The 24,020-nt window shown below is 38.9% G+C and overlaps 1 protein-coding gene across 1 annotated transcript in view; it reads left to right on the top strand.

The window, feature by feature from the left end:
- Positions 1–24,020, top strand: part of LOC144770848 (putative DBH-like monooxygenase protein 2) — a 138,202-nt gene that overhangs the window by 44,101 nt on the left and 70,081 nt on the right. The window contains exons 6-7 of the mRNA XM_078655628.1: positions 9,812–9,914; positions 20,550–20,716. Coding sequence (XP_078511754.1) covers positions 9,812–9,914; positions 20,550–20,716 — 270 coding nt within the window. The remainder of the gene's footprint in view (positions 1–9,811; positions 9,915–20,549; positions 20,717–24,020) is intronic.

Here is a 24,020-nt window from a genome sequence, read left to right as displayed (position 1 = left end):
GATTAAAAAAAATGCACTAAGCTCATTTAGCGATAATTATCACTATTTATTGATAATATGCCCCAGGGTCCCTGGGCAACCCAAAGTCACAGGGCTTCAATATTAACAACCCGACTTTTTCAATTCTATCTTGTCTGGAACCCCTGTTCTGTGGACTTCAACACTGGAAACCAGTACCCATTTGAAGATCTGTCTATCAGGGTGGAGAGGTAGTGCAGTTTAAGGGTTACTCCTAGAGGTGCCTTGGTGAGAGATACAGAACTCAGCAACCTAAAAAATATAACAATCAATCAAATTGCAGTCAGTGATTTCTCTCTAAAAATAAGCCATACAAATGTACATATATATACAAGATGGCAGGTAGAAATACCAATGACAAAATGTGTAAGGTGCCTCGCAACATGCACGCAGCTCACATTAGGGACAGGTCATGGTCACCAAATAACTCCATCCATGCCTGCTAGACCCAAGGCTGGAGACATCCCTCATGGTTTGTGCTCAGAGGCAGATGACTAAAGCTGCAATACTCTTCTGTATCCCTGCAGCAACTCACCAGAGATGTTCAGCAGATCAGTAAAGCAGCTGGGAATTCCCATAGATTAGGCCTTGAACATGATGCAGAAGTTGAATTTTATTCAAACCTTTAGAAGGAGCTAACAAAGCGTATTCAAGAGAGGGCAGATGTGATCAAATTTCCTTTTCTCAGTGAGTAATTGGGTTGAGGATTGCAGTAAAAGCTTTAGGGGTGGCATGGTGCTCACTGGGGAGCCAGACAAGGTGGTGCTGACCGTGTCTAACTTGGAGATTACAACTTCTGAGCAACAGTCTTTAATTAATCATTGGATAGCAGATGCTAATGTGCAGTTTAAATAAGAGGTGCTGTCAATGATGAAGCAGTGGAGGAAGAAGGTGGACATCATTAATCTGGATAAGAAATGGATCAATCCTGTTTGTATTGATAACCAGGTTGCTGAACAACCAGATAGGACCAAATCAACTCAGGTACATGCACTCCTAGTAAACCAAAAGAAAGTTCTTGGGAATACTGCCAGGGGACTAACCAAGGACCCTGTTGCGCCTGTAATGCGGGAGTACCAAAGGGTTCCTTGTTTTGGAGGAGGCCCCCTCACCTCCTAAAGCCATGCCCATATGTAAACACTCAGGAAGTCACTTTACTTCCTGAGCAGACCCCTGCATAATAGATACCCAGTGTAAATACACCATCACCAAGGATACCCTCTCAGGTATTAAGCTGTGCAATATAAGCACTGCTTTATTGATTGATTAATTGATAGGTAGGCCCTAACCCATCATGGAGGCCCCATTGAGCCCAAGACCTAATGATATCTGTGTGATCTGGGACACGACGGGCCGTTCATCACATTTAAAAAGGGGGCGGGGGGGCACCTCATTTTGTGTTACGCCTCTGAACACCACACCCTGAAAAATGTACAGGGACAAATATTTAAATTGATGAGAGGGTACACACTCTTGCTTCTAGGTGGCCCCCAAGTAGAAATGTGCCTCTTTTTCAGTGCCCTGACCCTTCTAGTGAATGCCCATCAAATATGCCCATTTCCCTGCAGAATCCCAGTAGCTTCCAGAGTGATCCACTGGGGCTGTGACTAGACCTTGTAGCTGGTACACAGTCAAAATATCGAGTTCTAAATTTCGACCTACCAAAATATCGTGTTTGAAATTTCGAAGGTACAGAATATCGTTGTCAAGAATATCGTAGGACAGAATATCGACCCTAAGGGAAGTAATATCGAATTTATTTATATCGATGTAACTAATATCGAAGTTAGTAATATCGACAGCATATATATCGATGTAACTAATTTCGATGTCACTAATATCGATATTTGTACTATTTTTATGTTTTTTATTATGTATGTGTTATATGTTTCTGTTAAATATTTAAATTATTTTATATTATATGTGTATTATTTTTATATATTAATAAATTTATTTTTAAGTAACTTATATGTTTTAGTACCGGAGCGGGTTGTGGGTTTATAGGGGAATAGGGTGGAAAGTAATTTAATTGTAAATAATTAATGATTTTTTTATGTATAATTAATTTTTTATTTAATTATTAATTGCCAATTCATTATTTTAATTGATAAATTAATTGTTTAATTGGTAATTAATGTTAATTTTTGTTAAATGTTATGTTTTAGTACCGGAGCGGGTTGTGGGTTTATAGGGGAATAGGGTGGGAAGTCATTTAATTGTAATTAATAAAAAAATTCTGTATAATTTAGTTAGTAATTACTTATTAATAGGCAATTAATTATTTTAATTGATACATTAATTAGTTAATAGGTCATTAATGTTAATTTAAATTAAATGTTATGTTTTAGTACCGGAGCATGTTGTGGGTTTATAGCGGTATTGAGTGGGAAGTAATTTAATTGTAAAAATTTAATTATTTATACATTTTTTGTTATGGATAATTAATGTATTCATTATTTATTAATTGGCAAATAATTATTTGAATACATAATTAAATTATTTAATTGGCAAATACTATTTGTAATTTGTAATTCTTTTTTATTCAGTAGAAAAATTCAATAATTAATTGGTAAACATTTTTTAATTTTTTTTTATTTTGTATATTGTTTCTTTATTGTTTTTAATTGTGATTTAAATGAAAAATTCAATAATTAATTGGTAAACATTTTTTAATTTTTTTTTAATTTTGTATATTGTTTCTTTATTGTTTTTAATTGTGATTTAAATTTAAAAAATATACATTATTTTTATGATAAATAGTTTTTTTTAAATATTTATTATTTGGTGAGTAATATTAAATAATTATTATTTATTGGTGTTTGTTGTTAATGTATTGTCAATTAATTATTCAAATGTTTTTGGTTTTAATAATTAATAATAGTTTTTTTTAAGTTCATGTATTAAAAAAATGAATTATACATTATTTCAAATATAAACATTATTTATAAGTATGTTCAAATAAAATTCTACGCTATTAAACACTTTCCCTACTGTTGCACCCTTTGGAGTTGGAATAGTAATTTTTCCCTCTACGCTATCCAAAGCTTTCCCTACTGTTGCACCCTCTGGAGTTGGAATAGTTATTTTTCCTCCTACGCTATCCAACACTTTCCCTACTGTTGCACTCTTTGGAGTTGGAATAGTAATTTTACCCCTATGCTATCCAACGATTTCCCTACTGTTGCACCCTCTGGAGTTGGAATAGTAATTTTTACCCGTACGCTATCCAACGTTTTCCCTACTGTTGTACCCGCAGGAGTTGGAAAAGTAATTTTTACCCATACGCTATCCAACGCTTTCCCTACTGTTGCACTCACTTGAGTGGGAATAGTAATTTTTCCCCCTACGCTATCCAACGTTTTCTCTACTGTTGCACCCTCTGGAGTTGGAATAGTAATTTTTCCACCTACGCTATCCAACGATTTCCCTACTGTTGCACCCTTTGCAGTTTGAATAGTAAATTTTCCCCCTACGCTATCCAACGCTTTCCTTACTGTTGCACCCTCTGGAGTTGGAATAGTAATTTTTACCCGTACGCTATCCAACGCTTTCCCTACTGTTGCACTCACTGGAGTGGGAATAGTAATTTTACCCACCCGCTATCCAACGCTTTCCCTTCTGTTGCACTCTCTGGAGTGGGAATAGTAATTTTTCCCCCTACGCTATCCAACGTTTTCCCTACTGTTGCACTCACTGGAGTGGCAATAGTAATTTTTACCCACCCGCTATCCAACGCTTTCCCTTCTGTTGCACTCTCTGGAGTGGGAATAGTAATTTTTCCCCCTACGCTATCCAACTCTTTCCCTACTGTTGCACTCTTTGGAGTTGAAATAGTAATTTTTGTTTTTACGCTATCCAACATTTTTCTTACTGTTGCACCCTCTGGAGTTGGAATAGTAATTTTTACCCATACGCTATCCAACGCTTTCCCTACTGTTGCACTCACTGGAGTGGGAATAGTAATTTTTACCCACCCGCTATCCAACGCTTTTCCTACTGTTGCACTCTCTGGAGTGGGAATAGTAATTTTTCCCCCTACGCTATCCAACGTTTTCCCTACTGTTGCACTCACTGGAGTGGCAATAGTAATTTTTACCCACCCGCTATCCAACGCTTTCCCTTCTGTTGCACTCTCTGGAGTGGGAATAGTAATGTTTCCCCCTACGCTATCCAACTCTTTCCCTACTGTTGCACTCTTTGGAGTTGAAATAGTAATTTTTGTTTTTACGCTATCCAACATTTTTCTTACTGTTGCACCCTCTGGAGTTGGAATAGTAATTTTTACCCATACGCTATCCAACGCTTTCCCTACTGTTGCACTCACTGGAGTGGGAATAGTCATTTTTACCCACCCGCTATCCAACGCTTTCCCTACTGTTGCACTCTCTGGAAAGCGACTAGTAATTTTCCCCCCTACACTATCCAACGCTTTCCCTACTGTTGAATCCTTTGGAGTTGGAATAGTAATTTTTACTCTTACGCTATCCAATGCTTTCCCTAATGTTGCACCCTCTGGAGTTTGAATAGTAATTTTCACCCTTACGCTATCCAATATTATTTATATTTATTTATGTATTTAATATGTTACATAATGTTGTATTTAATTAATGTTTAAAATATTGAAAGTATATTTAATTGTTTTTATTTATTAAATATAATTATTTATTATTATTAATGTTATTGTTTTATGCATGTTGATGTATTTGTAATTTATAGAATTTGTTAATATTTTTTAAATAATTAAAAAATATATATATTATTATTAATTAAGTATATATTAAATATTGTATGTTTAATTTTAATTAAATGTTTAATATTAAATATGTATTATTTATTCATTTTAAACATTATAACATATTTTTAAATAAGTTTAAATTATATATAAGTATTATTTACTTAATTTAACTTTTTTTATTTTACAAAAAAAACAATATTTTTAATTACGATATTTTTAACATCGATATTTTAGTTTCGATATTTTTGTACTAACCATGTTGTTGATAGGGTGTTGATATACTTGCCTTCGATATTCCAGCGTCGAAATTTTGTCCATCGATATTCTGACCCTCGATATTCTGTCATAGATTCCTTTTATTTAGCTGATGAGGACCAGTAATTGCCTAATTTTAGTTTTTGGTCAATGTTTGTTGCAAATAAGTTTTTTTTTAATGTTCATTGCTCCTCCGTTAGCCTCTGTCCCACACTAGTTGGCCCCTCTACCCACATGGCACACTTTCCTCCATCTCAAGCCCGTTTACTGCTCCCCTTAATGTATTCACAAAGGATGTGCAGTAGAAGCAGGAAAACTCCCCCAGGTGTAGGGATAGGGAGTGAAGAACAGAGTGCAGCAGTTCTCCAGAATCTGAGGAAGCTCCAAGCTCTTTATGGGCCCTTAAGCTCAGACCCAGACGCTCCGCTGTGCAGAGGAAATTTAATTGCAGTCTCTCACCTTTAAGGGAAAAATGTATACATATTTCATCTTGCTGGTCCTCTGGGGAGACCCAAAGCCGTAGGGGCTACCAAGGGGTTTAACCACTTGGATGCTAAGGTGTTTTATGGCTTCGCATGTAATTTCCATTGAAGTCAATGGAAACTCCATGACGAGCTGGGCTCGTCATGAGCGTCGAAGGGGTTAATGTAAATTCCATTTAGGATAGCCTTGCTTCTGTGGATGTTCCTGCACAGAGCACTCACTGTGGTTCCAGGGAGATGCACATGGATGACTTAGTTTTTTATAGAGTATTTAAAGGCCTGTTAGCTAAATCAAATGGGGTTTATAGCGCTCTGGTCCGGATGGTGTCCAACCAGAAGTGCTTTTTATACACTTTCATGACCCTCTAATTTTGGATATAGTCTCTGTGTGGGATTCATTACTTTTTAATACCCCTAGAAAATGCTGCCTCCTCCCTTTAGCTGGATTGTGCTGAAAAGAATTTGGAACTACTTCCCTGGCTTATTTACTAGTATTCTCCTGACCTGTGCTCTGCCTGGAGCAGCACCCATGGTCCTCATGCATACCACTCTGCCTGCATGCAGTCCCCACTAGAACAAGGGAGAGATTATTTTGCATGTCTAGGGATAATCTAAACTGAGCCACAGAAGGTGGATCCGGTAAACACTTTACTACCAATATAATTTAACCAGAGATCCACCATTGCTCCATTCATACTCATGGTCTGTAAACAGCTTACAGTCAGAATACCAACTCAGAGCCTATTTGTCGGTGCAGGAATTCAACATTCTGTGAGTGATATGACAATATTGACTCAGCTCAAGTTGGAGACTTGAGTATTCTCTTCCAGAGGATAAATATTATGCATTCACGAAAATAAAACCCAAGTAAAATGTGAACACCTTGACTCCTAAATCAGTTCTCAATGATGTGCAAATGTCCCGGCTAAAATATATCAATGTATAGTTTGCACAATGCAAAAAAAAAATACTCTAAATCTGGACAGGTGAAATACTTTCGCCTTTTTCACTCTGATTTGCCTTTAATGCTTTATAAATCTGTCAAGCCATCTTGGGATCCATAGCTGACCCTGCCATTCCTAGTTGCCCCAAGCCTGCCCACCGCTTACCTCCTACAGCAAAACAAGATGGGGTAGTTCTGGGGCAAAAATGAAATGGTAAACCAATTTTTGAGGATTACAGATGACATACATGTAACCCAGCTAGATATACTATCAAAACTGAAGTTTTCTACCATTACTAAGTCAAAATCCTCCAGCTGCAGGTAATGCTGAAGGTTCATGTCACATTTTCTGAGAGGTGGATGTTGGCCCTTTATCTGAGTGTTTGCTACATCCACATCATATGTGAGTAGAGTTCATTGTACTCCGTACAGTGTTTACAAAATTCTGTTCACCTCAGGAGTAAGCCACCTATCTAGATTGTTAGACTTGATGCATCTATGGTCACACGCTCATGCCTGGATCTTACCCCTCCACCTTTCACCTCTTGTGGTGACATTGTCAGTTCAGATAGTATATGTACACACCTATGTGTTATGTGTATATCAGATAACACAAGTTAGCGCCATGAGGACAAATCCCATGATGCTCTATGGTTGTTACGTTCATTTGACTATTTTTGTTTTCACAACAATGGCTCACACCTCAACCCTATCCTATGGGGTGCGGGTATGCAATGTACTCCGCTAGTTGCCGTGCCCTCTGCAGAGGTATCTCTCCATCGTATGCTGTTCACAAGGATTATCTTGTGAGAGGAGCCTGGGAATAGAGCTCAGAGTTGCATAATCACCAGACCTGCATCACATACCCGATACATGTCAATAATATTTTTTATTTTACCATGTGCCTGTTCTGACTCCTTAAGAGGCACACGTTATACATGAGTAGCATCTAATGCGCCAGATGGCTGCGGGAATCCCTTCTTGCATAAGACATGACTTAAGAGCATTTACTGTCTAAGGTTCTGTTGCTCACACGTACACTACTAGGTATACTGCTGAAGGTGGGCCAAGCTACAGCATACTAACTGCACACTGAGCCAGGTAGTCCTCCAGTCAGGAAATTGGGTTGGAGCTAGTCCATATCCCTATGCTTAGTTCCAGTCATCCCTATTAGAAGTCAGCAGGACCTAGATGTTTTGTTTGTGCAGCCATGTAGAATACAGGCTGTGGACCTGTTCAGTTGGGATGTATGACATTACAACGCATGCTTTTACCACGCATGCCTTAACAACGCGGTTTTTACAACGAAACCCTTTACAACGCATATCGCTTTGGGGTGCTGGATAGTGAATAGTTTAATTTACTATTCCGACTCCAGTCCCCGTGGACACTAGGGAAGGTGTTGAATAGTAAATTCAACTTATTCCCTATCCTAGAGCGCCCCCCAGCGCAATGTGTTGTAATGGTTTGCGTTGTAAATGTTGCGTCGTAAAGGCACTGCGTGGTAAAAGTTGCGTTGTAAAGGATGTTTCCCGTTCATTTGAGCTGCTACAAGCTGAAAGTATGAGCGAGCGACATCTGTCAGAAACTGTCCAGTAACACTCTTGGCTGTCTTACACGGTCGATGACAGACACCTATAACAAGCATTAGTGTACTTTCACTGAAGAATAAGATGTTAAAGAGTTCTTAGATGCTGTTTGAAAACTGCAATTGTTTGACATTTGGAATACCTGTTTTTGTTTAGGTTTTTGTCAATTATTTTGAATTCTCATTGAACAGTGCTACTTTGGGAAATTAATTTGGAATTCCTTTGGCTCACCCAGAGAGTTATGGCTTAAGAACTCCTATCTGCCTTTTGAATTTCCTATTGATCCTTGGAGCTGTATTTGATCTTCTTTATTTGATTTCTGAAACCTAATTGAGCACATTGAATGCTCCAGGTTTTGCCACTTGGCCCCTTCTGACACCATAGCTCTGCCATTTGTGCCTCTTTCTAACACTTTTGGCCTGATTATGATGTCAGGTGGACCTGAGTCCGTCTGACATCGTTTGGGAACTGGGACTGAACAACCTCTTGTCGTTGGTCCCAACCCAGCAATTAGGTTGCATTCCTATTCTTCAAAATGGGAGCATGAATTCTGACCAGAATGCATGCTCTCATTATAAACAGCTGAGGTGCAGTTAATCTCTGCAGCCCATGGCAGGCACCTCAAGATTCCTGCCACTGGGTGCAGGGATCAACAGGGAGACACCATAGGTGCCCACAAGGCCACTATCCAGTGGCTTTGCACGCAAGGGGGCCTTCCTAGTGGCCCCCAAAGTCAGATTTCCACAGCCTTTCTGTGTCAGAAAGGCCAGCACAGAAAGGCTGTTGAAATCTGCCATTGTAAACCTTCGGGCGGGAAGAGCCGCCCAAGGGATTACTGGAGGCTTTCCGAATGGATCGGTCGGAAAGGAATCCGAACAGCCGATTACGATGCCGTATGAATGGCTCCAACAGAGGGTCAGAGACGTTTCCTCCAGCATCGTAATCAGGCCCTAAACGGTAAATGAGATTCAACACAGCGGCTGTTAATACTACATATAGGTTCTAACCAGGTACAAAAGAGAAGGGCCTGTCATCCAATAGGTATCAACGCTCTTTTTCATGGACTAGAATATCTCATTGACTGTACCATGAAAATATGTTTTCACTTTCAAGTAATTAAATAAGTGAAACTAATAATTGATTGATGGTTTAATTATTCTTACAACTTCTTGCTACACTTCAATAATTTTCAGTAAACGCACCAGCAATGTATTTTTTTTGTAATGTTAGTAGCGAAATATCTTCACTTTGGAAAGAGAATACATCTAAAAAATGAGAACAGATTTAAAAACATATTTTGGATGTACACAATACAAAAGTTGTTCATTTTGTGGATCGGTTTGTTTATAGTTGAATGTAGCACTGCATGTTTTGTACAAGTTGTATTCTGAGAGTTTAACTTCGCAGTTTACAGAAAAAGGTGATTCTGATTTTCTTTGGCAGAATAAAAACTTTTCTACAGCGTTTGTCCGATTTGTCTGATAATGGTTTTGTATCAATGTACGTGTTAAAATGTCATGATAGCGAGATAATAATTCACAGAATGTGCCACATAACTCTGCATAACATAGTCTACCCACTTCTCCATTGCTGCATAATTCCAGTGGTCAAGGAGATAAGACACATATGTACACACAGATATCAGTGCTATATTTTTTCAATACTAAGTGCATTGTAGGTCGCACTTTCTGTGTGCCCCATGATACAAAGGGGGTGACGCTGAACAAAGCTCGCAAATATCATTGCTCCTAATCCTTTTGTCAAAATGTATCATTTTTCCCCTTTCCAGTCATTCACATTGCCAACCAATGCTGGAATCTCATTGGGCACAAACCTCGATCCCCAGTTCATCAGACTAGAAATCCACTACAACAACCCGCAGATGCTAAGTGGTAGGTGTTTGGCTGTGGAACCCATTCCTTCCTTCTAAACTTATCTTTGGATGATTTGTTGTTATTATCAGTTTCAGTGACAATTCTTTCTATCAGCTTGGGACCAACACTAAAGTGTACTGCTCTGTTTTCTATTCATTGTTGTGTCTGATCTATGACTAGTGTTCTACATACATCTGCTTCACCTCAGTGCAGTAGTCCATCCACCTATACAGTGTGTGTTATATGGTCATGAATGTAAATTCTGTGTGAGTTCTATTTACCACAAACAAGGGCTTTCACTACCTATAATAACATAGGTGCATTTCATGTGCATCTTATTTGGTCGCACAACTAAATATCGTAGGCAAAATGCAAAAACATATGCAACACACTATGGTGGACAAAAATATCAAGTCTTCATTCTTGCAATATTGAAGTAAAAATATTGTCTACATAACATACAAAAGACCAAAATATTGTTACAAACTAAATGAAAAATTGTTGGACTTTGGAGAGGTCAGATATACTATTCCCACTCCAGCATAAACAACAGCTTAAATTTACAAGTTCATATGTACTATTCTCACTCCAAAGTAAGCAACAGTAGGGAAACTGGTGGATATTGCAGGGCACTATTCCCACTCCAACCTGAGCAAAAGTATTAGATTTGATATTCTCGCTCCAACTTGAGCAACCGTAAGGAAAGTGTGATCTTTAGAATGGTTAGATTTACTATTCTCACCCCAACATGAGCAGCAGTAGGGAAATGGTGATATTTGGAAGAGTTGGATTTACTATTCTCACTCTGACATAATCAACACTTTGGGCAGCTTTGGCCTTTGTAGGCATTGACTGTATTATCCCCACTAGAACCTGAAAAAGATCAGAGAAAGTGTTGGTCTTTGGACGGGTCACATTTGCTATTGTCATTCCAGCACTGACAACAGTAAGGAAAGTGTTGGACTTAGGAGAGGTCATATTTTCTGGGCCCGATTCACAGAACTAACTTAAGACAACATCCTAAACTTACTTCTTTTGGTATTCACAGAAGTTAGGATTTTGGTTTAAGTTTGTCTTAAGACAGACTTAAGACAGACTTAAGTCAAAATCCTAACTTAAGTCTGTCTTCAGTCTTTCTTAAGTCTGTTTTAAGACAAACTTAAGACAAAATCCTAACTTCTGTGAATACCAAAAGTAGTACGTTTAGGACTTTGTCTTAAGTTAGTTCTGTGAATCGGGCCCTAAATATTTTCTACTATATTTTCTATTCCTACTCCAATCCAAGCAACGGTAGGCAAAATGTTGTACTATGGAGGCATCGGATATACTATTTACACCAAGCATAATAAAAAATAGGGACAAGAGTACGTTTTTCTACTCAGGGAAGCGCTCTGGCTTTGGAGGGGTCAGATCTGCTATTCACACTCGAAAATAAGCAACATTCATATCTAAAAGTATTAACATTGAAAATATTTTAACAAATGTACAAAATACGTTTTTTGTACATTAAAATTGTATAAAAATCATTACAACCTATAATTGATACATTCGCAATAAAACATAATTATGAATTAAAAATTGCAAAGCACTTTCAACTTAGCACCCCAAACAAAACCCACAAAAGAAATCAAAATAATACTTGAAAATAATTAACAGTACAATTTAACATAAAAAATAATACTAACAATATTTAACATACAAATTATTGCAACCAATTATTATACACAATATTATAACCAATTAAATATTACAAATCAATACTTTAATTATCCAAGTAACAATTAAAAATAATAATCATTCATTTAAACTGATCTAATAAATAATTTACAATTAACTTGAAGTAAATCATTAATCAATAAATACATTCATTAAAAATAAAAAAAATGCTGGATAACATTTAAATATAGATAGATAGTAAAGCTTCCTACCACACTTCCCTACCAAATTAACAACTTGCCTCTCTCTATATATATGTATACAGATACATTGTATCCCAAAGTGCTCATTCGAGCGAGAGCGCACTCCCTCGCAGATGAAACCATTTGGCTTTCATTCTTTGGAAACCAGCATTGGAGAGCCAGGTAAACTTCCAGCCTGACACGTTGCGAGGTAACATCCTCTTATTCATAGGCACATGAAGTTTGTGGATAGTTCCATTTACCGCATGACATGCCTTTAGTAGATCATGTTGGTTGGAATTGCATGCTGGACTTGGTAGTCTGTGGAGCAAAACAGTCTTTACTTTAGTATGTTCTACGTGCTTACATGTCAATTAATTGTACATTTTGAACCCTCAGTTGGCCCCAGTTTTCCTGCTGGCTTCATTCTCCTCATTTGCGGTGCCATGGCTGCTTGGCGTTGTTCCAAGCCGCAGCCTCTTCAATTTTGAAGAGGGTGCGTCCTCTGCGGCTAGAGCTGTCGCGCAAAATGTTCTACCCCAAAGTGCTCATTCGAGCAAGAGCGCACTCCCACGCAGATGAAATCATTCGGATTTCACTCTTTGGAAACCAGCATTGGAGAGCCAGGTAAACTTCCAGCCTGACGCGTTTCGAGGTAACATCCTCTTATTCATAGGCACATGAAGTTCGTAGATAGCTCCATTTGTACAGACACATCTATAGATATACATTTATATCGGTACACAGACAAAATATCGAAAATAAAATATCGACATGCAATAATATCGAAGTTTTAATATCGATGGTATAGTAAATCGATGTGCCATAATATCGACAGACAGAATATCGAGAATAAGGTATGTATGTTAGTAATATCGAAATTTTGTTGTTTAGTGTTATGTATTTTATTTTGTTGTTTATATGTTTGCTAAATATGTTTAGAAATGTATGTTTGAAAATTAGTCATTTTGTTAACATTTTGCGTTTTAGTATTAGAGCGGGTTGTGGGTTTATAGGGGAATAGGGTGGGAAGTAATTTAATAATAATTAATTAATTAATATATGTTTGTACATATTTTTAATTAATATTTAATTGGTAATTAATTAATATTAATTAGTTAATTAATTAATATAATTTTGTACATTTTATTAATTAATAATTAATTGGGAATTAATTATTAATTAGTTAATTACATTAATTAGATTAATTTTTTAATATATATAATTTTTTTATTGTTAATTAATTATTTGGGAAAAATTTGTATTAATTAGTAAATTAAATTAATTATAGCTAATGTGCTAATATATTTACTTTATTGTTATTGTTAATTAATAATTAATTGGTAATTAAATAATGTTAATTAATTTTGGGTAAAGGAGTATTTTTAGGGTTCAGGGTCAGTTTTCAGTTCTTGGGTAAAGGAGTATTTTTAGGGTTCAGGGTCAGTTTTCAGTTCTTGGGTAAAGGAGTATTTTTAGGGTTCAGGGTCAGTTTTCAGTTCTTGGGTAAAGGGGTATTTTTAGGGTTCAGGGTCAGTTTTCAGTTCTTTGGTAAAGGAGTATTTTTGGGGTTCAGGGTCAGTTTTCAGTTTTTGGGTAAAGGGGTATTTTTAGGGTTCAGGGTCAGTTTTCAGTTCTTGGGTAAAGGAGTATTTTTAGGGTTCAGGGTCAGTTTTCAGTTCTTGGGTAAAGGAGTATTTTTAGGGTTCAGGGTCAGTTTTCAGTTCTTGGGTAAAGGGGTATTTTTAGGGTTCAGGGTCAGTTTTCAGTTCTTGGGTAAAGGAGTATTTTTAGGGTTCAGGGTCAGTTTTCAGTTCTTGGGTAAAGGAGTATTTTGAGGGTTCAGGGTCAGTTTTCAGTTTTTGGGTAAAGGGGTATTTTTAGGGTTCAGGGTCAGTTTTCAGTTCTTGGGTAAAAGAGTATTTTTGGGGTTCAGGGTCAGTTTTCAGTTTTTGGGTAAAGGGGTATTTTTAGGGTTCAGGGTCAGTTTTCAGTTCTTGGGTAAAGGAGTATTTTTAGGGTTCAGGGTCAGTTTTCAGTTCTTGGGTAAAGGAGTATTTTTAGGATTCAGGGTCAGTTTTCAGTTCTTGGGTAAAGGGGTATTTTTAGGGTTCAGGGTCAGTTTTCAGTTTTTGGGTAAAGGGGTATTTTTAGGGTTCAGGGTCAGTTTTCAGTTCTTGGGTAAAGGAGTATTTTTGGGGTTCATGGTCAGTTTTCAGTTTTTGGGTAAAGGGGTATTTTTAGGGTTCAGGGTCAGTTTTCAGTTCTTGGGTAAAGGGGTATTTTTAGGGTTCAGGGTCAGTTTTCAGTTTTTGGGTAAAGGGGTATTTTTAGGGTTAAGGGTCAGTTTTCAGTTCTTGGGTAAAGGAGTATTTTTGGGGTTCAGGGTCAGTTTTCAGTTTTTGGGTAAAGGGGTATTTTTAGGGTTCAGGGTCAGTTTTCAGTTCTTGGGTAAAGGAGTATTTTTAGGGTTCAGGGTCAGTTTTCAGTTCTTGGGTAAAGGAGTATTTTTAGGGTTCAGGGTCAGTTTTCAGTTCTTGGGTAAAGGGGTATTTTTAGGGTTCAGGGTCAGTTTTCAGTTCTTGGGTAAAGGAGTATTTTTAGGGTTCAGGGTCAGTTTTCAGTTTTTGGGTAAAGGGGTATTTTTAGGGTTCAGGGTCAGTTTTCAGTTCTTGGGTAAAGGAGTATTTTGAGGGTTCAGGGTCAGTTTTCAGTTTTTGGGTAAAGGGGTATTTTTAGGGTTCAGGGTCAGTTTTCAGTTTTTGGGTAAAGGGGTATTTTTAGGGTTCAGGGTCAGTTTTCAGTTCTTGGGTAAAGGGGTATTTATAGGGTTCAGGGTCAGTTTTCAGTTTTTGGGTAAAGGGGTATTTTTAGGGATCAGGGTCAGTTTTGGGGTACAGGGGTACAGGGGTATTTTTAGGGTTCAGGGTCAGTTTTGGGTTTTTGGGGTACAGGCGTAAAGGGTAAAAATAAAATAAATTTAAATTTAATTTAAATCAATTAAATTAAATTAAAAGAAAAAAAATAACATTAAATTATTACATTTTTAATTTATTTTAAATGTATATGTATTACTTTTAATTATTTAATTATGTTTTAATTTTTTATTAATATTTGTTAAAATATATGTATTTTAACATTATTTTTACATTATTATTAATACATTTAAAAAAACGATTTTTTTAATTTCGATATTTTTGTACTACGATATTATTTTTTCGATATTTTTGTACTTACCTTTATGAAGATAGGATCCCGATATTATAGTCCTCGATATTTTTGCTCCGATATTTTTGTACGTCGATATTGTGAATCTCGATATTTTGTCAGACATTCATTTATATCCATATATATGAGTTACAAAATCAATCAAACAAACTATACTGAAAGAATTACAGATGCTTAACATTAAAACAATAATAACTTGCAAAATAAACACTAAGGAAACACAACAAAAAATAAAAAAATACCAATTTCATATACAACTGTATTCAAAACTAAAACAACCTCTATATTGTGTCCTGCACTATTTTTGACATACAAATATTTATTAACTAACTTTGTTGTGTTGAGCACTCCTAAAGCTCCGGTGCTTGCACAGTGTGGTATCCTGGAAAACAATTCATTTATATTTTATATGTATCTTATTCACCTTTGTACAATACCCTGAGGCTGCTATATCATGAGTCATTTATGTCTATTCTGTAAGCGTCCTATTCTCCCCAGTACAGTGACCACACTCCGAGGATGTCTCACACTAATGCCAATGAAAAAAATAATTCAATAATAATTCAATAAAATTAAAAGAATGTCATACAGAGTCTAGCATCAGAGACTAAAAGCTGTTTTAAATGAACTTTGTTTAAAGCAATATCATTATTAATTTTTTTCAAAATCCAGCGCCTGCTACCTACAGAGGCTGCTCTATGGATATGGTGATGTGAAATACTTTCTTTTTAATTTTAATGTTTGATTTCAATTAGAGTATAAAATGTAATACAAAATGCACAATTGTTGTAGATCGATACACTTTACCTATTCACTCATTCAGAAATTTTACAAAGTGAAAACACAAACGTACAAAGGAAGAGATGGTTCACTTCAAGTTCTGATAAGGTACCAAACTGCTGGAAAACCTTTAGACCCAGCAGATTTAATATTTTGGAGCCCTAAGGTTGCCACTGAAGGGTGGATCCAGAAAATGTGATGACCAGTTTCTTGATCATGAAGTATCAGTATCAGTATAAAGAACTAAAAGTTACTGGATTGAACTCACTGATCATGAGTGCTCTCCTGAAACTGCCAGGAATGAGCTTCACATAAGCCAGTCGTATCTGCAGCCTTTGCCATTAAGGCTACACTTTTCTTTGTAGTGGCTAGAGGAGGGCTTAAAAGGAAGAGTTTTTTGCAGACCAAAACATTTTCTTATGTGAACATCTCATATTTACCCTTTTGATTGTAACCATATTGGTAGATGTTTGTTTGATTGCTCAATCTCCTAAAACAGGTTTGTCCAAAATATGGTCAGGGGGCCAAAATGTGCTATTTTTAATTGTTTTATCAGGCCTACAGGAGTAGGTGTGCTTTTCTTTTAAACCATGCTAGCTCTGCAAGGAAAGATCTCTCTGAGCGCAGCACTGTACGTGCAGCCGCTGGCTGAAGTCGCCAGGCAATGGGGCCTAACCATGGTTTCCTATGCCGACGACACTCAGCTGGCGGTTACGATCAGCGGGGATGCCAAGAAGGATGCCCTCAGGTTCTGCAGTGGACTGAGAGAGGTGGCCAGCTGGATGAATAACAACTGTCTCCAGCTGAACGCATCAAAAACGGAGGTGATGATCGTTGGAAGGGATGCGGACCTCTGGGGAGATGGATGGTGGCCTCCTGAGCTGGGAACAGCTCCAGCCCCTGTCCTGGAACTCAGGAATTTGGGAGTATGGCTTGACCACACGTTAAGCTTTGTGACTCACACGAAGAGAGTGGCGGCCTGCTGTTTTGGAGTATTACGCGGGCTAAGACCCCTGCTCAAATTTTTTGATGCTCCTACAAGACAGCTGGTCATTCAAGCAATGATTATTTCTCGCCTGGACTATGCTAGTTCACTCCTTTTAGGAGTGAACCAAGCTGAGATACTCCGTTTACAGCGAGTCCAGAACGCTGCGGCTAGGGCGGTGGTCGGCCTGCCCCGGACCTGCCCTACCTCCAATACTCTGCGGTCCTTACACTGGCTCCCGATGAATAAGCGAATTCAATTTAAAGCCCTCAGCCTGGTTTTTAAAATTCTTCAAGAGTCGGCACCTGTGTTACTTAATAAATTGATCTCTCCCTATGTGCCAACTCGCTCACTTCGTTCCCTGGGACAATCCTTGGTGGTTGTTCCCCGGTTCAGACTTAGTCGGATGGGGGGACGCTCTTTTCGAGTGAAAGCTGCAACCCTCTGGAATGCGCTCCCCTTGGAAATCCGCCTCTTGGATGATTTAATATCCTTCCGTAGGGCCTTGAAAACTTTTCTGTTTTAAACTTCCCCTGTTTTAAGTGTTCTGCTTTTCTGTTGCTGGTTTTAGTGTTGTGTTGTGTCTGCCTTTCCCTGCGCCAGGACGCTCCTTCGCTGGAGCATCTGTGCGCATTAAAAATGTTACATAACATAACATAACATAACAAAGATCATATAACACCAGAGTCCTAATGACCATTCAGTAAATGTTCGGAGCTGGCCAGCTAACCAGAACCTTCGCTGGATATATATAACTTACGAGCCTCAAAGGTCATACTGTTCTGCCAACTTGTAACTTCCATCCACTGGGCAATGGGCCTTAAGAGCATAGCGGGTAAGAATGGGGCAGGTGCCTGGAAAGTTTGCTTAATTAAATTGAACACAGTCAGGAGATACTGCTTTACATCTCTGCCTATAAATCTACTCATTTACATGTCCCAGCAACTAGAATACTGACCAAGATGATTGCAGGTCACTCCCCAGAAGTTAAAAAGATAATATTTGGCTGGGGAGTATTCTGCTTCAGCCAAATGCATGATGATCATCATCAGACTGATTAAAGTGACAATCTAATGACTTCTTTGAAAAGTGCAGATCACCTGTGTGGAAAATAGATAACTTCACCACCCTCAATTAGTTATAAAAAGATGGGCCTGTGATCGAAAGTAGCAAGTTAAAAAACATTCCAAATTCAAACAAAATTCATACAAGATCTCAAAATTGGTCAAATGGTCTACCATGATACACGCTTCGTGGATTCTCTGTGAACTACTTTGTAGTTTGGCTTAACTTAGGGGCAAAAAGTAGAGTATGTATGCCACCTCTTAAATAGTAATAAAGTGAAACAACAACAAAAGAAAATGTATCAATTGTATTAAAAAATTATTTGACACCAAATTTACAAAAAAACAATTAGTAGACCCGCAGATATGCAATTTTAGGAGATTTGGTAAAAATAGTGCTTAGAAACACAGAGCACCAACTGTGGTTATCTGATAACGGTAGACCAGATCAAAGTCACAATTTCAGGCTGACTGCAATGGAGCATGGGCTGGTTGTGGAATCAAGTTGGCCCGCTGAGCAATGCACTTTAAATCCTGTTTGCGATAAGGGTTGCATCAAGAATGCGTTTCACTGCATAATTTCTAATCAGCTGCAGGGCTGTGATACAGGGTCCAGAGTCTGGGATGCATCATGGAGTGCCGGTTCTCATGAGGTCTGGATCAGTGATGCAAGGTCCTGTGTGCGGGTTGCATTGCTCAGTGCTGCAAGGAGATTCATTGTGCTGCTTTGGTTCTTGCTGAAGAACATAGCTGGGCTGGCTGAGCACCTTTAGTCCCACTTCCAAGAGTCCAGGAGTGGAGGGGCATCACTTGTGAGGTTAGGACCCAGAGCAGGCACAATCTCGGGTGCAGAGTTCAAGACATTTAGAACATTTTCTGTCCCTGAGACTCTGATCAGGAGGTTTGCATACTAGTTCTTTGAATCACTTTGGGTTCAAGGTGCCTGTCCAGTTCTTCTCCCTCAGGCAACAGAGCTGCAGAGTAGCAGAGCAGCAGGGCAGCAGAGTAGCAGGGCAGCAATGTAGCAGTTCTTCTTGCAGCAGAAGAGCAGGGCAGTCCATGTTCGGAGAATTCCACACCCCCAGAAGTGACCTGAAGAGTGAGTGTGAGGGTCCCCTTTTTCAACTTGGTGCTTCATTGAAGTGGGAAAATCTTCTGGAGACTTCACCCACAAAAGTGTTTGAACTTTCCTGCCTTCCTGCTTTGACTCTAGACTGGTTACAGGCACAACAGTCTAAGTGAAGTTCTTTGTGTGTGACCAGGGCCCAGCCTATTGATGGGTAAGTGTGCTGGTCACATCTGTGCCCCCCATCATGCCTGTGATGGCCCATTCACGCATTCCTAGTCCCTCTATTGTGTGGCTGTTCAGGAGGAATACATAAAGACGAACTGCCAACTACACCTGGTCATGTGACACAGGAAGAGGCTTCAGGCAAATGTTTACGGCAAGAAAATACCAACTTTCAAAAAGTGACATTTTTATCATTAAAGAGGGTTTTCAATTACAATTACAATCCCTCAGACGCCAAACATGACTTTTCTACCTGTTCCCAATCAAAAGTTATAACTTTGCTGTATACATCTCCTTTGGTTCTTCTTTTGGAAAATAAAAAAACAGACTTAAATCAAAAGTTATAACTTATTAAATGTAATGAGGTAAGCTAGTGTTGCCCTATACGCAAAACATAAAAGTACATGTCTAACTTTTTAAACACATTACATGTTGCCCTATGAGTTGTTTATGGCCCGCCCTACCTTAGCGTGCAACTGTATCTGTTAAAAAGAAAGGTTTGGGCCTATATTTGGTGTAATTTGCCATGTCAAAATAGCAGTTTAAAACTCCACACTCAAGCTGCAATGGCGCGACTGAACCATGGCTACTTAAGTGGGTGCCACCATAAATGCAGCAGGTACACTAGAAGCAATTAATTTACTGGCGCTGGGCATATGGTATACAACTTTACTAATGACATATAAGTAAATTAAGTATGCCAATCAGGTGTAAGTCAATTTTACCATGTTGTAGGGAGTAAGCACAAGCACTTTAGCCACGGTTAGCAGTAGTAAAGTGCACAGAGTTCTAAAAGCCAATGAAAATTGGTTATAGAAACAGCAGTGAGACGGCAAAAAGTTTGGGGATGACCCTGCAGAGAGGGCCAAGTCCAGCACTTGGCCACTTAGAGCATTATATAGAATATGCAAAATATTAATGGTAGGAACACTTGCAAATTATCCTTCGACTGGAAATCACTTTGGATTGCATTACTAATGATTGATTTCACTGAAACAGGTCCGGGATTGCTTGAGTTCCCTTCTTGAGAGCAGTCGTCCGGTAGTTCTAGTTGAAATGTCACCACAAGTGATTGCCATTGGATGGAAAATTGGGAACCATTCCTCCCTACACCTGTGTGTGCTTGATCAAGAAGCAAAAAGTAAATCCAATGTTTTAGTGTATCTTTAAAACCAGCTTTAGGGCAAATAATTGTAACTTGAACAGTTTTTGTTTAAAACAAAGGAGTGTAGCTAGAAAATCAGCTACACGAAAGAAGGCTAAAGATATGAATGCAACCTTTCCCCAAGCTGTTTTAACTGAAACATATTTGGTGACACATTGTACCGTTTGTAACATAGACTGTTGAAAGTTCCACGTGTTCAAAGCATTGCAGTTATAAAGTGTTGTGTGTCTCTTTTCTTCCAGGTCAAAAAGACAACTCTGGTATTCGCATTCACTACACCACAGTGTTGAGGATACATAATGCTGGAGTTCTGACGACAGGGATCTTAGTAGAAAAACTTGCCTTTATCCCTCCAAAGGCATATGCATTCAAACAGACTTCAGTCTGCAAAACTGATAAGTTCAATCAGGTGAATAGATTTAAGAGCTAGATTCATTTACAAGTATGCTGTCTATATTTGCAGATGCAGGTTAAAGTGAAATTACTGTAGGCCAGGCTGATCAACTGCATTGTGTACTGCATAGGTTAGCATTGAATTAGTAATACATAAATAATGAAAAATTCAGATCACAAACATATGACCTGAGACTTCTGCCTCTGCCTTTCGTATCTTTTCTGTTCTTTGCACAAAGTTTGAATACTACTATATAGTAAGTGTGGGAGGTACCAAGGACAGTGCAGGGACAATAGAACATATTTGTGGCTAAAAGGGTGGAGTTATGGGAAATATAGAGAGGGGCCTGACACATTCCCAGATTTACAAGAAATGCTCCTTTGCATCATTGTACATTCAGTCCAAAATGTGCGCTCCTCTCAGTATTGACTGTAGTGTTATACCCCACTAAGTATTGACTGATGTGTTACACCCTACTCAGTGTTGATAGTAGTGTTACACCAAACGTTGGTGTAACACTACAGCTAACACTGAGGGGAGAGTAACTTGTGGACTGCATTCACCATGATGCAAAGGAGAAAACCTTTCTGGGATGTGATGTGAAGGATTCCAACCACAGCTGGAAAATATGGCTTGAACCAGAGATTCTGGCCTAACTGTGGATGTAAATATGTGACTTGTAAATTACCTCGGGGAATATCAAAAGTCATAACATTAGACTTTAGTCTCAGATTGCCTTTGTGTCTCTTGACATTTAATTACAAACTAAAACACACCTTTTCAGGTTCTTTCTACCATAATCCTCTCTTCTGTATTGCTAGGGAAAGTTATGAGGTTTGCCACAGATAGTCACAGGCATCTTTGTTGGAAGCTAATGTTATAAATGTTCAATGTTTTGAAATAGTGTTAAGTAAGCTGCCTTGCTGCCTTTGCAGTGAGAAGCAGCAAAGCAAGGATTCATAATTGCAAATCATACCAATATTACCTTAACCTATGTGGCGAATATTTGCGCATCTCGCCCATCTACTTTATGATTGGATGATCAGTCAACATAATGTGTTCAATTCCCTTCACACAAGTTCCAGATGCACTGCTGTGGCAGCAATATCAAGACTCCATTTCTGTCCACTCAACCTTCCCTCTTTTGTGTGTAATTTAAGAGCCATTATTTTTTGTAAAGTTGTGAAAAAAATATATATTTTAAAAAGAAATCCACTTTAAATATTGTAGAATCATTCAATAAAAAGCTAGACACTGATGTTAACCACTGTATAAATCTTGTAGCGTTAACAGTCTATGCTAAAAATTAGTTTTAATGCAGTGGTAAAATCAGCTATGTGTCTACTTTCCTACTATGGAACTAGCCAAATGTGAGGGTGCATGGATGGGAAAGCAAGTAGTTAATTCCCAGCTCCATGTGGTTATGTCTAATAGTAAACACACTCACTGCTCACTTTGCCGCATCATTCAAGATAGCCTGGCTGATGAGGGCTGTTAACCTGAAACTGGTCCCAAGATGCTTGTTTCTGGTCCAGGGAAGGTATGGCCTGGCAGTTCGGTCTGGACTGTTCCCATGAGTCTCAGGGTCAAGACTAATTTGCATATAGCATTGTCTGAAATGGGGTGGCAAAGAGAGCTAAAGAACGATGATGCATACAACAAAAATCTGTGACTGGGAGTGAGTGTTCGAAAAGGGTTAGCGCTCTGTCCATTATCTCCTTTTGTTTGCTTTGTCTGCCCTAAGTTGGCAGGGTATGCCCAGACGTGAGTCCCTTGCTCACTTTGTCACTGGATTCAAGCTAGCCTGGCTGATGAGGGCCGTTAGCCCAAAACGGGTCCCAGGATTCTTATTTCCAGTCCAGGGAAAACATGGCTTGGCAGTTCGGGTTGGATGGTTCCCATGAGGCACAGGGTCAAGACTGATTTGCATATAGCTGTGTCTGAACTGGGGTGGCAGAGTGAGCTGAAGAACGATGATGGATTCAACCCAGATCTGTGACTAGGGGTGAATGTCTGAAAAGTTTCAGCGCTCCGTCCATTATCTCCTTGTGTTTGCCATGTCTAATAGTAGCCACTAACCAAGTTCATGGCAGTTAGAATGCAAGACAACTACAGCATGTACAACATATAAGCTTTAAAATTAGGTAGGTCAATCTTAACATACTGTATCGAATGCAGCTATAAGATTAACACCTACTTATAAGGGTCCTCATTCTAATTTCTGAGTCAAATGCCCAGCTGCACTTAAGGGTGTCTAATGAGGGAGTATGGCTAGGGCCATCCTCAGTGCTGGTGGCGCCCAGTGCGACAGTCTTTTTTGGTGCCCTCCCATGACCTCCTCCTCAGATTCCGTCATCCAGCATCATCCAAACTACCATGGTTCACCGATGAACTACGGGAATTAAGACGGAAAGGCAAAAGGCTGGAACGCCAATGGAGAAAGCACTGGACAACAGAAGACAGAAATGGATACAAAGCTCATATAAGGCTATATAAAAACGCACTAAAAACAGCTCAAGCCTCCTTCTATGAGGATCAAATAGCAGCCGCATCTAACTCAGCAAAAGAGACCTATCGGATAGTCAAACTCCTATCCAAAATACAGGATCCCCCTCCACCCCCTGACCAGGATGGGACAAAATGCAACCAGATGGCCGAATTTTTTTCGAAAAAAATCGAAAAAATTCTAAACTCCCTCCCGGCGGCCCCAGTCGATCTAAGAGACCCCTACCATCTGGCTTCCCAAAATAGCCCGAGGCTACTCTCCTTCCCCCAAATCACCACCGATACTTTTCTCAAGGTCCTGCATAAAGTAAAAAGCGGAGCCCCATCAGATCCAGCCCCGATAAGCAAATTAAAGCTTGTTGCCTCTACCATTGCCACACCTTTTACCAGCCTGATCAATGCCTCTTTCAAAAATGGGTCAGTTCCAGCAAACTGGAAAAAAGCCACTGTGAAGGCTCTTATAAAGAAACCCCACCTCGACCACAATGATCCTTCAAACTTCAGACCGATCTCACTACTTCCGGCGATCAGCAAAATCGCTGAGAGAGTAGCAAACCAACATCTCTCCGAGTTCCTAGAGACCAATAACATCCTCCGTCAGACCCAGACAGGTTTTAGACCCGGACAGGGGACGGACACTGCATTGTTAGCCGTGGTCGAGGAAGCAAGGGGCATTCTGGACGAAGGAGGATCAGTGGCAGTGATCCTCCTCGACCTGAGTGCCGCCTTTGACACGGTGGACCACTCAACCCTTGTGCAGCGTCTAAGACTGATTGGAGTGGAGGACTCCGCGTTGGCCTGGATTACGTCTTTT

The sequence above is a fragment of the Lissotriton helveticus genome, chromosome 7, assembly GCF_964261635.1.
Source record: "Lissotriton helveticus chromosome 7, aLisHel1.1, whole genome shotgun sequence".
NCBI classification, from domain to species: domain Eukaryota; kingdom Metazoa; phylum Chordata; class Amphibia; order Caudata; family Salamandridae; genus Lissotriton; species Lissotriton helveticus.
The sequence above is the reverse complement of the archived record's forward strand: the minus strand, read 5'-3'. Positions and strand labels throughout refer to the sequence as shown.